This window comes from Amblyomma maculatum, chromosome 1 (genome assembly GCF_055883805.1).
Source record: "Amblyomma maculatum isolate TAMU_Amacu chromosome 1, ASM5588380v1, whole genome shotgun sequence".
Taxonomy (NCBI): Eukaryota; Metazoa; Arthropoda; class Arachnida; order Ixodida; family Ixodidae; genus Amblyomma; species Amblyomma maculatum.
Genome location: NC_139344.1, coordinates 154,498,321 through 154,513,544, shown reverse-complemented (window position 1 = coordinate 154,513,544; position 15,224 = coordinate 154,498,321). Strand labels below are relative to the sequence as shown.

The window sequence follows — 15,224 nt, the reverse complement described above, 5'->3', positions numbered from 1 at the left end:
GCGATCAGTATTGGCCCTGGCCACTGTTGCAAAAAGTTTCAAATACACTAGCTCACACAAAAGCAAGAAGGCCAGTAAGTATTGGTGATTCAAGTGATAATATGCATAGCAAAGTATGAATACATGCCAGATGCTCCTAAAATTAGGAGTGTGCAAATATTGAAATTTTCGAATATGAATTGAATACGATAAGGAAAAAAAAGTGCATTCATGAAAAAACATTGTTCGTCTTATTTATTTCAAAATTCACATGCTATCAGCAAATAAAATGACACCAGAATTAAACTAAAATACTCTACATAAAAATCCAGTATAAATTCTATACAATATTTCGTATACTGATCTGTACAGGAACGACCTGCATAAACCAGATGGAGCTGTCATAATGCTCCTGAGTATGGTAAACTCTTATTAGTTCAGCCTTCATAATATCCGAATTAACCGAAACCTTAAATCAATAAATGGGCCAGAAAAACTCTTCAAGGACTGTTTGCATCACAGTAATTTTATCTGATGAACACCTGTATGACAGATGTCTGCATTTGAGATGAAACCAAAGTAAGATTGACGTTTTTTTCTGGTTTCGTCAAGTGCTTTGTTTTGCGCACTATCAGGAAGGCCCTGTTCACAAAACAGCCCCATCACTGCAGTGAAGCATGCAGTGCAGTGAAACGGCAGTGAATTCAAAAATTTTTGGTGTAAAATTTTCGATTATTCGAAAAATTCCCCATATCAGTTTTTTTCAAACACAAATAAGAATCGAAAAACAAACGTATTTGACTCTTATTGAAATTTTGAATATTAACGTACCCCTACCTAAAGTATGACTAAATAGCCACAAAATTTGTAGCAGGGCACAAGTCACCGCACCAAATGAAGTGACTTTCAGGCACTGCAAGTATAGACGCAGCAAGGTGGATCCTCCGGACAACGTCAAAAGATTTTTGGGAAGCTTCATTTAAAAATTAAAAAAAAAAAAAACTGCCCAGGTTTAACGTGGCCAAGCCTAGTATAACACGTGAAAGCACTAGTTCAGCATAGCATGGTTGATCTTAGTAAATGGTAGATGTAAATGATGTCACTGTCTTCTTGCTATCACCTACCAGAGACACACTCATGAGGAGGAATGCGATACATGTTGCACAAGTTGCCAGCAACAATATAAATCCTCGCTTTCACTACTATGCCATATGAATGTGCTTGCATTATCTAGAAGCAGCATGTCTACCTCGGGATTCAAGAATACTGGAAGGCTGGATTATGATCTCAGCCTCCCATCTTAATGGTCAAGCCAGAGTTGGCAGCGCCTGCCAATTCGACGATGCAGGGAATGATGAGCCGGTTAGACCTCGTGAAATAGTGCTTTTGCACTGAAGTGTATGCTCACTTGATTCAGTCATTACACTCTTCAGTCGTCTGCTGGAATATGCAGCTGAGGCTGCATACTCTTTGGTAGCTTCAAACAACGGCTATAGTTTTTTTATTAACGTAAAAGCCTTTCTTGGCTCATGGGTGGTGTCGACAGAAATTTTCACAGGAAATGTCCGCACTAACTGACACTTCAAGAAAAAATCAGTCTAAACCGGGAATCGAACTACCATCCGTACGATCCCTAGCCAAGCATGCAAACCACTACTCCACACTGGGCTCGTGAGAGAACACAATTCTTGTCTAACATGGAGATGATAGTAGTGATGACAATGAAAACGCAGTTAATGATAATGATGGTAGTAGAAATGACAATGATGCTGCATTTAGTTGATAAAAATGAGAGCAGCGATAGTGATGATGATGATGGTAGCAGTGATGACAATGGCGATGCAGTTAGTGAAAATAGTCCCGTAAATTGGCTTTCGCCATTTCCGTTCTTAAGCAGACTTGAGTGCAGTCCTGTAATTATTCCTTACAGCTGTATCTTCTAGGTTTAACAAGGAATGTTAGTGAACGGCCTCACATTGAGTTAGATCACGAGGGGCTCTTTAATGTGCACTGATAATGTACAACACACAGAAGCATCAAAATGTGGCACACTGAGCCACTGTAGTGGACATAGCCTGTTGGTTCTGAAATACTTTTCCAAGCATTTCATCTAGATTTAATGGCTCACATCTACAGTACTTTAGCTCTCTAGATTGTCACTTAAAAATGCACTGTTACTTTCCTGACATGCACTACACCACGCTGTGTTGAGCCATGCCTTTGTCATGTGCACATAAAAAGCAATAGTTGACTGCGCTCATTATTCCTCTCTGCTTTTGGAATAGCAAACAGCAAATTGAGAGAGAGAATATAAAGTACAAAAGGAAGGAGGAAAAGGAGAAAAGACAAGAAGAAAGAAATGCAGAACCACAAAACTACGTTCAGTTCATTAAACAATCCATGCTATGTAAATACCTTTCTGCAATTCAAGCAGGTCCCCATCTTTCGTTCAGGAAGCTGCTGAAAAGCGTATTGACCACGATTTCTAAAACAGCAAACCTAAGACCTAGCTTCTGCATGCTGGTAAGGAATGACTAATAAAATGAGCTGATAACAAAGAAGCTATATATGACTATAAAAAGAAATGTAAAATGCATAGAACAAAAGTACTGGCTATCTCCTTTTATTTACTACGAGGCTCTTAACTGCATCCAAAATTAGAACTGAGATCAAAGAACTAAGAGACCAATTGTGTTGCATGCGTGACACTGACTCTTTCTGAAGCAAAGAAAAAAACAAAACAATGAAAGCTATAAAAAGACACCATGACCTTTATGTTACTAATCAATGGCCAAAGGCAGCACTTCTCAGAAACAACAACAAATATGAAGTGTTAAAGTTACATTTGTAGAGAGGAAGATGAGCTTTGGCAGCAGCCGAACCGCGAGCGCATGGCGCGAGATCGAGTTGTTGGCATGAAAGGCTACGATGGTCACTTTTGCGAGGTCTCTTTCGGGTCTTCGTCTTCTTCGTTACTAGAAGCCCCATTACAACTTGGTGGAGGTGCTGGGTCAACCCTTCCTCTATCATCTTGGAGCTCTGCAGCCACACCCTCGCACATTGTATGATAACCTGATTCCCACTGCTCTTACTATATCAGAGCAGTGTCATGTGATTTCCTTTCCCACATAAAAGTAATAGCTGTATCAACAGCAGATGTGATGAAGCTAAACACAATGCATACAATTCCAGGTAAAATTTAGCATTTTTTCAACTTTGCCTCACAAAACCTTTTTTAAGACCAAACTGGGAAAATGGAGCAAATACTTCTACAAATGCAAGTCAGGCATGTGACCTGAATTCATGTGACATGAAATGTAAAGAAAGCTCGAAAATCCCATTTCTTTGTTACTGCCCTGTAGCAATCATACTGGCAGTATATAAATTGCTTTTTGACAGTAATGGATCCTTGTCATAAATCCCTCATGTATAACAAAGGCAAAAATATATTTACCAAGGCCGGCCTACTTGTTTTCTAAGCATTGGCATATACAACAAAAAATACAAACTATTCAAAATAGCTTCTTGTTCAAACTATGCTTCTGTATAGCACACACAACAGGTAAACAACACTTTAGTATTTTGAATGGTTTGGTAAAGCTTGGTGGGGCTAAAAGGCAGCTTCTGTCGTGCTCTTGAAAAGAATGCATGAATTTAAACACCAAATTTTTGCCTCCATGGGCGACTTAAGCACTATAGAGCAACAACGTTCATGTTTGGCAATAGCATAACTACTGCTCCACAACACATTATCTTCCATGAAGAAGACAACAAATTGGCTTTGAAACACCAATATGTTCTTCAAGAGCTTGAATAAAGCTTTCTTGTGCACCCATGATAAAAACATAAGCACAACTTTCTGTCATAGTAATGATGTAAGAAAGTTTCTAAATAAGATGTTAGTGCAGAAGAACCTGTCCTCTGTATAGGTGGACTAGAAGAAAGAAGAAAGCTTTTGGCTGCGAGTTTGCATACCTGGATAGTCATGACTTTGCAGTGAAGGATCCATCATGTGGAATGCACAAATTAATATAAATTTCTCATAAAGGTAATAATTTCTCAACCAACCTATGTTTAGACACATTTCCCAAAAGTTATAAAATGGTATATACTACTATATAATCAGTAACTAAGCTTGCAGTTGTAAAAGCCATAGAGCTTTTCTTTTAGTTGTATGCTAATGAGTCATTACTCTTAATACAAATCTATTCTGACTTGGGATATTAACGCAAGCCAAACTTGAACAAAGAGCCAGCATGTTAAGATGGGACAAAATGGCCATGCCCGAGCTTAAAGGGACAGAACACTGGAATTTAAGTTCCAAGTTTTTTTTTTGTGCAATGGGAAGTCGGATGTCTAAAATGTTCGATTCCAAAGCGGTTTTGGTAGAAACACTGTAGAAAATTTTTACCGAGACTTTATCGATCAGTGTATTCACCCGTTTTTATGTAGTCTGATGCCGAAAACCATGAGCAGTGACTGCAATGACGACTGGTGGTCGACAAAAAAGACGCACCGAAAACAAATATAAATTTCACTCGCCAGGCAGTAATTCAACATTTTTTGCTTACAGTAACGTCCTTTTCAGTTTCACACTCAAGGCAGTTACAGCACAATAATGTATGCCTCGTCAATGAAAGTTTTAGTGGGCACTATCATCGCTCCATTCACGAAATTCCAAACACTGTGGTGCCATCTAGTGGCAAAACCTGAAAGCATGCCTCTCGCCGTGCGAAAGGAAGGGCGGCTTTTATTGCGATAGGTTTTGAGCTGTCGCGTATCCCCACCGCACTTGACTTTGAACAGCCGAGGAGGAGGAGGAGCTTTTGCGGCGATGATACTTAAAGAATAAATTAATAAACCTTGTCTCTCACTGGGGAATTGAACCTCCATCCCTTGGATCCCCAGTCCAGTGCTTTACCACAGTGAAAACTCTTCATAATTCCCCTTGTCTACAGTGAGAATGATAGCTAGATTCCGCGAGTGACAAATACTGTGCCTTTCCATTGCGCCTTTCCTTTCCTGTAGACACATTATAGAATGCCGTTGAACTTTAATGCGTTCAATGAAATGCTGGTTGCATTCGACAAGTGGTGCACGATGTACCATCACGACAGGTCATGACGTCACAAGGCGATTAAGAAGAAAAAGAAGAAGGCTGGTAAATTACGCTCTCGCGTCATACTTTTAAAGGATGAGCTTAAGTGTCCCCAATAATGTAGCAGGCAAAAGAAGCTTCTGCCGTTGCTATCGCAATTCAACTAGGTTTAACCAGAGTTAAACCACAATTAATTTTTTATTTAAGGACACAGTGGAGAGAGCGCAAAATATAATGAATTATGACAAGCACTCCTAGAAGAAAAAAGAACAGTGCTCACTTATGAAAATCGACGATACTTTGCTGACATAGTCACGTGGAGTACTACACTGAAAGTAAAAGGGTTTCTCCACTAGATAGCGCCTCAGTTGTTTTTATGTGATTTTCAATGGCAAATTAAAATTGTAAAGCCTCTCTTCTTTGATATTGTAGTGCTCGATCTGTACTATATGAGGCAAGGTCTTTTCATCTCCATCATCTCATGACATATTTTGGCCAGAGTTCTGTCCCTTTAAAAGACGATAGACACCTAATTTTTGGGTTCGTGCTTTATCATTTGTAATGATACCTAGGACATTACTGTACACAGATCACCACGTCGCATTCGCCTACGACTGCTGAATTGGAATTCACTACAATGATAAAGCCAACCTGCCTCAAAAACAGGAATCACAAAAATGAAGAATCGGCGATTTTTCGCCGTTTTTTCATGCTTTGCATCAAGACATGATTGTGATGTCACAGCCATCTCTCGGCTATCAAAACCAAAACTGGTGAGAAAAGAAAATTCAATTATAAGTTATTTAGCAGTCATAGGCGAAAACTGGGTGCGGATCGATATACAGGAATGACTTACGCATCGTTAACAAGAAGAAATATGCCACCAAAATTTGGTGTCTATGTTCTTTAAGGGACACTGACTACCTAAACTAAGAAGACACAGGAGCTCAAAAAAGGTACACGGACATAGAAAAGGAAAAGGACAAGTCATCTGTGTGCATTTTTTGTGCTGTGTTTTACTGAATATGCACCACCAAGCACAGCTACAAGTACCTACCTAAACTATGCGCGTACACAACAGAAAATTTTTCACCAGCATACAGGCATTTCATTTTTTTCCGTTTTTGTAAAGGGCTCACTACTTAGCTTTGCTCAATTCTTCTGAACAGTGCAGGTCATTACAAAGCCACTGTACGATGACTACAACTAAGTGTTCAGAATTTATGACGGTACAAGTGTGTAAATCTATACTTCTATACCCTACGAAAGATCAAATGTAGTCACACTTACTTGTTTTCTCTCAGTGCTTGGATCGCTTGCTGCTCATCAAATCCCATCTCCAAAAGCTTTTTCAGTGCTCCTCCATCAATTTCAGGCTCACTTCTCTCTGTAAGTTTGCCTTGTGTAAAACACAAAAGCCAGCATAAAGATAGCTGTACAAACTGCTTGGAGTATAATTTGCCAACAATACAAAACTGAAAACGGTTTTAATGCTGCTATGAGAAGTTAACAGAGTAGTTACAGTTTGGCTTAAGGTAAAGCAAGTTCATGTCAGACACCAGCCACCCATGCTCCTATACAACTTCCATGCAGTAGAGCAAAAAAATGGCAAAGTTATGGCCTACTTTAAAATGACTGTGCATGCCTTAAGAGCACATTGTAAATATGTGCCAACCTCTACTCACAGCAAATTAAATCTGCACGAGAAGAAATTACCAAACTCTGTAAGCTTTACCTAAGGTGAAATGGAACACCTGGCATAAATTTATCACCTGCGAGCCCTATCACAACACATTCTTTTATTGTACATACCACTGAAAATGACCAGCATGTGCATTAAACTTTATTAAATGCATGAATTATGATAAACTCACTCTGCAAGTTTTTGAAGATATTTTCAATGTCCGGATGATGACGAAGAAGTTTCTCAGACAATTCCACAAGTGAAACTAATATTCTTCTTAGCTCAGTGTGAAACTGCAAGAGGAGCATAAACAACTGGATAAAACCATACACAGACATTAAAAAACATTCACAGCACAGATGAAACCGCATAGCGTTAACACATCATTATTGAGTAGAAACATATGACATGCTTAGGAGAAAGCATTGAAATTTAGAACATACATCAGGAACAAATGGCGCATCCATGGCAGGTCTGTCCAAATTCTTCGGTTCAATAACAGCAGTTGCCACATCGATGGCAGCTTTGTCCGGAATACCTTGTTTCTGAACCTGTTATTAAAAGGTCAGCTTAGCACAGATAAGCACTGAAGCAAGGGGAACAAAGTGGTGAAAGAGACATAGGTTACCTCAGATGATTTATTTTGGTTAAAAGAAAAAGTTGAACTACGTTGCAGGAGCAGCAGTTCATCTGCGTACAGGAAAACGGGAGCTTACAAGCACATTCCGTAAATGTGACATAAACGCGCGTCACAAGTACTGCAGTAAAAGACACCGGTTTGCACAAACGAGGAAGCCGTCGATTCAGCGAAATGAAACACACATTTCGAATGAACTCTTGGGCGTGCAAGCGTGGCTTTCCGGAAGGCTCACCTCCATCGCGGAGTTTTTCCTCCCTAACGGAGCTCTGATCACACAGCGGCCTTGCTTGGGACACAGATACTAGTTTGAAGTAACCAGACAGCTTTATACAGTCCAGCGGGTTCTGGAAGTGGGTGAGAGACATTTGCTTCAGCTTTTCTATCGTGTACTCCGGTAGAATCTCAACGGTCCACTCAATACCAGTGCTGCTTATAACGCTGATCTTCATCTCGCACGCACCACTAAGTCCTGTGCTTAGGTATAACATATCTTATATATAGCAAAGAGCACGCACTTAGAAGAAGTTTGGACCTAGCTTTTTATGCGCTTGCGAGTGCATTTTCGCAGCAACTGAATAAGAACGAGACAAAATTAACACCAGCTGCTATCTACGCAAACGCCTCTGAACCGCCGAAGAAATGCATAGCGCAGTGACGCCACTCCATGGCCACTCTCGGAATATTTTGAAACAGAAACTAAAAAATTATTCTACTAAATTAATTTTTTTCCCTTTTACACTTTTTGATGAAATTAAAATGTTTGCGAGTCATTGATAACTTATTTGCGCTTTGGCCGCTTTGCGTTGACGCGTGTGGGAACGTCACCACGGCAGGAATGGCGGCGCATGTCAAATGGTACGAAGGAAATTAAATCGTTCAATCGGTTAAACCAAGCTTATTTAAAATTGAACTGGAGCCAAAATCACTTTGGTTACGGAGTGCTTCTTTGCACTCGCAAACGATCGCAGGTATTTGGGTAATCTGCTCTAGGGTGCCTCGATGCGCACCCGCTCCACCCGCTCTCCGCTTAGGGTGAGGACAACCGCGTCGTCTGCTAGCGCGACCACCATTTTCTTGCATCCGCTGGTCGCGAGGGGCGCGTTTGCTGCGTGACGCGCCTAGATAGAGGAGGCCCCTCTACCAGTGGTAGCTTGAATTGAACTTTGCCTTTTATGAGCATACCTTTTATAGTTTAGATGAATATTAAGAGTAAAAATTCGATGATGTATTCGCTATTTCGAGACGATTAGCGAAAGTGTAGCGGTTATCTTCGTTTTGCGATATGTGATCACGGCGGCCGTTCGCCGTCGTTGTCATATCAGCGCCGTCAACTTTCTATCATAGCCCTTATGTGTGGATATAGCGGAAAGTGAAGTTCGCGAAATGAACAGCTTCATATTCAAGTACGAACGCATGGCATGCTTACGTTCACTTAAACTATTATGCAATGGTGGTAAACTGTGTCATGCATACACTGTGAAGTCAAAACAAAGACTCAAGCTCACGCAAGGACAATTATTTACTGCCTTGATGCACAAATAGGCTGCGTTCTGTCTTTAGGTGGCTTTCGCTTCTTTGGAGCAACTGAAAGCAGAAAGATAGACAAACCAATGATCCAATTGAGCACAAAGCAAAGGGAGAAAGAGGAATCATGTAATATGGAAAATCAAGGCAAACAGCAGAGCGAAAAGAAGGCATGACCAGCGTCTCGGCAATATTTTTTTTTTGGTTTTCCCACAACGCACACTGAAATGTATATGGGTTGACCTCCGCACACACGCACAAAATAAAGATGTACTTCACATTAATTTATTTTTTCATTTCTATGCGCTATTTCTGTGACATAGGATAGGCGATAATAAATGTCTTGAATAGCATAGTTTTCGCGAAGAACAAAAGTATAAAATATCTCAATGTGACGCAACGTAGAGAAACAAAGCCTAATGCATCGCACGCTATTCTGCGCTACGAGAGTCACATAATTTTCACGCTGCCAGATGCGCCTTTCAAAATTAAGCGGGCTGTGAGGCTTTTTGTCAAGTAGGAGCGATGAACTCCTGTTCAAGCTTCGTGGCTGAGAAAGATCGTAATATTTTTACCAGCCTGAGCCTTAATTTGCAATGTTAAGTGTATTAATGATGGTGTAAATGCGTTGGAGGATCCATATCGCTGTCGAGCTCTAAGAGATTACGTCTATTTACAGCGATCAAATATCAGAAGGCTGCAAAAGCATGATATGGCGCCTCCGACAGGTACACGAAATGGTATGTCTGGTGATCAGAAACAGTTGCATAGAAAAGCTTAGATAAGCCCGAAAACGAATTTAGCACTGCAGAGAAGTAGGGTACTTACGCTGCATATGCAAGAGTAGTTCGTCGGCTGCTAGTTCTCCCGCTTCACTTTCACAGTCCGCTGAAAAGATCGTTTTTGGGCTCGGAAAAGAAAACATTCTCCGGTCATTTCTAGCACTGTTCGTGCACTGGGGAACGCAGCACCCAGCAATTCTGCAGAGACTATGTGAAGGATGCCGCTTTCCGTATCTAGCATGGGCGTCCGCGGGACGGCGGGAGCGGAATGCAAGAAAATGGCGGCGGCGCCTCCCGATAACCGGTTTTGGCGGCGACGACCCCTTCTAAGAGTGGCGCCACCCTCAGCGCATGCGCACCTGACCCGCGTCTCCTCTGGCTGACCTAAGAAGGTAACCATTTCCAGCTGCAGAGCTGCAGCTGGAAATGGAAATGCAGCATTTCCATTTCCAGCATTTCCGGCGAAACCTTGATCACGCTTTGCTTTGCACATGTGTATAATGCGTTAAAGACGAAATTAAGAAGATAAGCTTTACACCAGAAACATGTTTCTAATGCCACATTCAGGACGCGGTAATTTAGAATTCCGAAGCGTTACCGAAAATCAGCCTATTGCGATGCTGCCTGCGGGCTAGAAGGGGCCGCGGTCATAACTGCGGTAGATGGGAACCACTCCCAGAAAGTAATTGGATCTATTAATACGCGTAACGCTTTAATAGCTGAAGAGGCTGCGATAGCGCTAGCATGTACAGGCACTAAAGCCAGAACTATCCTTTCAGATAATAAGGCGGCTGTTAGAAACTTCGGCAAAGGCCTAATTTCCAAGCAGGCGGCCAGTCTACTGAGAAAGCACCCGCTAAACCGGGAGGTTTCAGTCATCTGGGTTCCAGCTCACGAGGGTCTACCAGGCAATGAGGCTGCCCATCGCCTCGCTCGAGATGTATACACCCGAGCGGCCATAGAGACCCCGCTACCCGGAGACAAAGACCCCCTCATCACCTACAAGGAGCTCTCTGAGACTCCCAGACTAAACAGAAGGATCTATCCACCACCAGATAGGTCCCTAATACCCTCAGAATGCAGGGCCTGGCGAAAAATTCAGGCCAATCGTTTCTTTCCTCATGTTACTCTGCATAATGAGTTGACAGGGGACCCAGAGGCTTGCAATCTCTGCAACGCACCTCTGAGTCAAAATCACCCAATCTGTCAATGCCCCGATTCTCCGGGAGCTAAAGAAAGTGATCCCTTTGATCAAATTACCTGGGAGTCCTACATCCGCAGCCCAAATGTGGATGAACGATCATCCTACGCCTGGCGGAGGAGGCCTACTCCAAGACCTCCTCTGCGGCCACGGCGCAGAAAAGCCGGCAAGGAGACCCTCCCCCTGGCTGAGACCCTGCCCCGAGGTCCATGTCGGTGTAAATAAAGTCTTCTCACTCACTCACGCTTGGAGGAAGGAAGCAACTCTAATATTGCCCTAATCAGCTACATATCTCTATCTCTCTCCGCTGTCACTATAGCTAATCCCACGGTACTTGAAGCAGTAGAGCCAGAAGCCGGCTCTACATGTTCACAGGAATGGAAAGGCGCTGTATCTGTCATACTTGTTTTTATCGACACCTGTACCGCGCCGTAAAGGAAGGGAAGGAGTACGTGGGAGCGAAAGTGGAAAGAGAGAAAGAGGAGCCGTAGTAGAGGGCTACAGAGTAATTTCGACCACCTGGGGATCTTTAAAGCGCACTGACATCGCACAGCACACGGACGTCGCTTCGTTTCGTCATATTTTGGTATTCTGTATGGGCTTTGCGGGGAGATGCACATAAGCACAGTGGCATCTTCAAAAAGCGATTGAGAAACTGGCGGTTAGTCTTGGGTCTAATCAAAATTCAACACAAATAACTTGAATTTTGTTATCGCTTATTTTGCAGGAGGGTCACGAACGGAAGAGCTGTCATAGCTAAGGATACTTTTAAACATTGTTTAAGTAGATTCTTTCTTGCTTTACCTTGCTTTACCTTACTCTAGCTTGCTTTACCATGTTAGTTTGTCTGTTTTTGCATGTTTAATATGCACAAACTCATATTGAGTATACATATATAGTTTATAGAATTTTTTTCAGTGAAGCATAAAATAATCGAAATAGATGTTTTATAATCATTCGTGTTTTAATTGCGTGCTTCCGCACTTTACATGCAGAAACAATGTATTAGTGTAATACTAGGCTAGCATGTGTTCCACCTAAATGTAGATTTTAATTGCACATTGCTGTTCGATTCTGAGTTCTGTTCACGGAAGTAGAGCAGGCAACAGAAAACAGCTGTTACATATTCTATTATCTGCTTTACTCTTTCACGACAAAGACATATTGAACACTACATAGTCTTACGCGGAGGACGCTGGTAAATTTTTGCCCCTGCGAGCTGGTTTTGCTATACTTGCTTATGTGCCCAGGATGGAGCGGGCACTAATGGAATCATGCCTTGGCTTCCGATTGTTGTTCGCCAACTGCAGAATCGATGAAAATCGCCGTTTACCGGGGCTGGCCTTAGCAGATGACTTGGTCATCATGGCGGAATCACCGGCGGAAATGCAGGCCATGCTGAACATTTGAAACACGGAAATCCAGTACAAAAAAGACGGCCGTTGTCCGCTTTGCAGGGCACACCACAGAGGAAGCGGAGCTGAGGCTTGGCGAAGAGAGGCTGACAGTGCTTATGGAGTACAAGTACCTCAGGGTGAAACTCTGTTCGACCAGTGGTAGAATCTGCAGCCTCCAGAAAGAATAGGTGCGAAAGGCAGCCACGCGCGCCGAAGCAATACTCCGCCGACGTTGCCTGTGGGGCTGTAATAGATTCGTCATGGTGCGAGACCTGTGGGAACTCGTCCACGTCTCCGGGCTCACGTTTGCAAACGCGGTAGTCTGCTTTTCGGCGACAACGCGCAACTGGCTGGAGCGGCGGCAACGTGATGTGGGGCGAATAGCACTGGTAGCACTGGGCTGCCACTGTAAGGTTGCTAACGAGGCGGTACAAGGGGATCTGGGATGGTCCAGCTTCGAGGCCCGGGAGGCGGCGAGCAAGCTGGGATACCGCGGTCGCCTCATTTTTATGGCGCCGGAACGCTGGCCACGCCGAGTGTTCGAATATTTGTCCACCACGTGCATTAGAACGAGCTCGACGGCCCGCATCTACCACCTCGAGAAAAATTTCGGGTTTTTCAAAGACCCCATAGCGGCAAAAACGGCTGGAAAGTGGGCTGCCGAAGTGCGGGAGCGCGTTGCGGAGGCTGAACGCCTACAATGATGCGCAAGCATGGAGGGCAAGACTCTCTACCGGAGTCACAAGCAGAGCATATATCCCAGGACCATCGATACGACAACAGCGTTGACAGTGTTCTGCGCTTTGAAGCAAGAGCAGGAGCCCTCAAAACGCTCACCCACCGTAGCCGGGCGGTACGACGAGACCATTACGTGCATATTGTGTCGGCTGTGCGGTGCCGAATCCGAGACGATGGAGCACGTAGTGCTGCGGTGCGCATGCCTCAAAACATTGCCGCCAAAGGGCGCTACACTCGCGCTAGGCGCAGGGTAAACGAAGGATTGGCATACATTGGAAAGCATGAGCAATCACTTAAGACCAAAAGGCGAACAAATGCCGGGATAATGAAGCATAAGGCATTGGGGGGTACAATAGGTATGAGATTTTGAGGGGTATTTTGAAAGGAATTATGGTGCCCGGACTTACTTTCGGAAATGCGGTTTTGTGCCTAAAATCAGAGGTACAGTCGACATTAGAAATAAATCAGAGATCCGTTGGACGATTAGCACTAGGTGCCCACGGCAAAACCACAAATGAGGCGGTACAGGGAGATATGGGCTGGGCATCTTTCGAAGTACGGGAAGCTCAGAGTAAAATACTATATGAGGAACACCTGAGGAAATTGGACAGTAACAGATGGGCAGCTTAAGTATTTAAATACCTATACCTAAAAAGCGTTGACTCACAATGGAGAAAAAGAACTAGGAAACTACCCAGTAAGTATGCTGGTCATAAGGACGAAGAAATAAAGAGAGTTAAGCAACAGGTGAAAAACACAGAAGGTAAATATTGGATAAATTCGATGGAAAAGAAACAGAGTGTGGAATTATACCGAAAGTGGAAAAGCTAGCAGATCAGGAAGAAGCTTTCTATGAAGCTAGATCAGGGTGCCTTAGAACACGCTGCTGCAAAAAGAAATTTAACAATGAAGATGACGCATGTGCTGTATGTGGTAACTCCAGTGAAACAATTGACCATATTATACTCGAATGTAATGGTATCCATCCGGAAGTCCATGTCATTCTTCCTGAAGCTCAGGGGTTTAGAGATACCAGTGGCCGGGTGAATAAACCGGGTGGAAGCTAGCAAAAAACGACTGGAAGATTGGTGGCTTGAAAGCAGGAAAGTGACATAATGTGAGTAATGTAGAAACAAAAATTCAATAAATAGAATGATGGTATAGTTAACCAATTTAAAACAATAATTAAGATATAGGGAGAAAAATGAGCATTATAGCTACTGCTACCACCCCGTTTCAAGGGGACGCTCCTATATTCCATCCATCCATCCGCTATATTTTGACCCGCGATCCCGCGACTGTCCTCCGGGTGGTGGCGAGAGTGGCGCAAACAGGGCTCCCTTCGTGTAGACGTCCAAAGGGGGAAAGATTCTTTGCAGTTAAAGCCCCTCAATAAACTAAAAGTAGCGCCATCTCCTCTCTCCTCCTCCGGCGGCGCCGCTCCTCCTCTCGCATTTCGACCGTGGCTCCACCTACGCGGGGCGCGACCAGCGCGCGCGCTCTCCGAAGCATTCGATGAAGCCTTCATCGATGAAGCCTCCGGCCTATTCGATGAAGCCAGACCTTCCTTCCAGCAGCATTGCGATTCCCGGATGGTATTCTAAATAACCTCTTGCCATCCCGCTCAGTTGTGCTGCACCCGAATGCGCAGCAAGTCGGCATTTGAAACAAAAGACTTCAAAGGCCAGCGAAAAAGAGGTGCGAACCGCAGCAAAATACAGCAAAACACACGGCGATATGTGCCGCGCGCGCGCCGCCCGCCCCGCTGGAAAGGAGGAAGCCGCACGCCCAGCAAAAAAAAAAAAGCGCGCGCGAGCACGTGACGGCGCTCGGCCAATGAGAGGGTCAAACGACGAAGGAGAGCGCCGGAGAGGAGGCGGGCGGCAAACTTCACATGTTGGCGCTACTTTTAGTCTATTGAGGGGCTTTATTTGCAGTACGTGCCACATGGGTCTGCTCTGCGCATGCTTGGTCGTTGACTAGCAACGGAGACGCGGAGAGCGGTAACAGGCGTGTGGCTGTCTGAGCCGCCGCGAGTTGTTTCGCGCCACTTTCTCTGTGGCACGGAGCACCATGGAGATTTTGTGTAAGTGCGGCTGCTGGTGCTGTTTTCATTTTTATTTTCTTTTGTTCGAGTTCTTTTACGTGCTCACGTGCAGCATGCGTCTTGGGTGAATTGGA

At 43.7% G+C, this 15,224-nt stretch overlaps 1 protein-coding gene across 2 annotated transcripts in view; it reads right to left on the bottom strand.

Moving 5' to 3' along the window:
* The window catches only part of Kpc2 (Kip1 ubiquitination-promoting complex subunit 2), a 34,214-nt gene extending 26,167 nt beyond the window's left edge, over positions 1 to 8,047 (bottom strand). Inside the window, exons 1-5 of one of the 2 annotated variants that reach the window (XM_084589382.1) lie at positions 7,634 to 8,047; positions 7,390 to 7,451; positions 7,205 to 7,312; positions 6,952 to 7,054; positions 6,368 to 6,476 (exon numbers count right to left, since the gene is read on the bottom strand). In XM_084589382.1, coding sequence (XP_084445508.1) covers positions 6,368 to 6,476; positions 6,952 to 7,054; positions 7,205 to 7,312; positions 7,390 to 7,451; positions 7,634 to 7,889 — 638 coding nt within the window. In that variant the 5' untranslated portion in view covers positions 7,890 to 8,047. The remainder of the gene's footprint in view (positions 1 to 6,367; positions 6,477 to 6,951; positions 7,055 to 7,204; positions 7,313 to 7,389; positions 7,452 to 7,633) is intronic. The other variant, XM_084589383.1, reaches the window with a different exon arrangement.
* Positions 8,048 to 15,224: the final 7,177 nt, after the last annotated feature.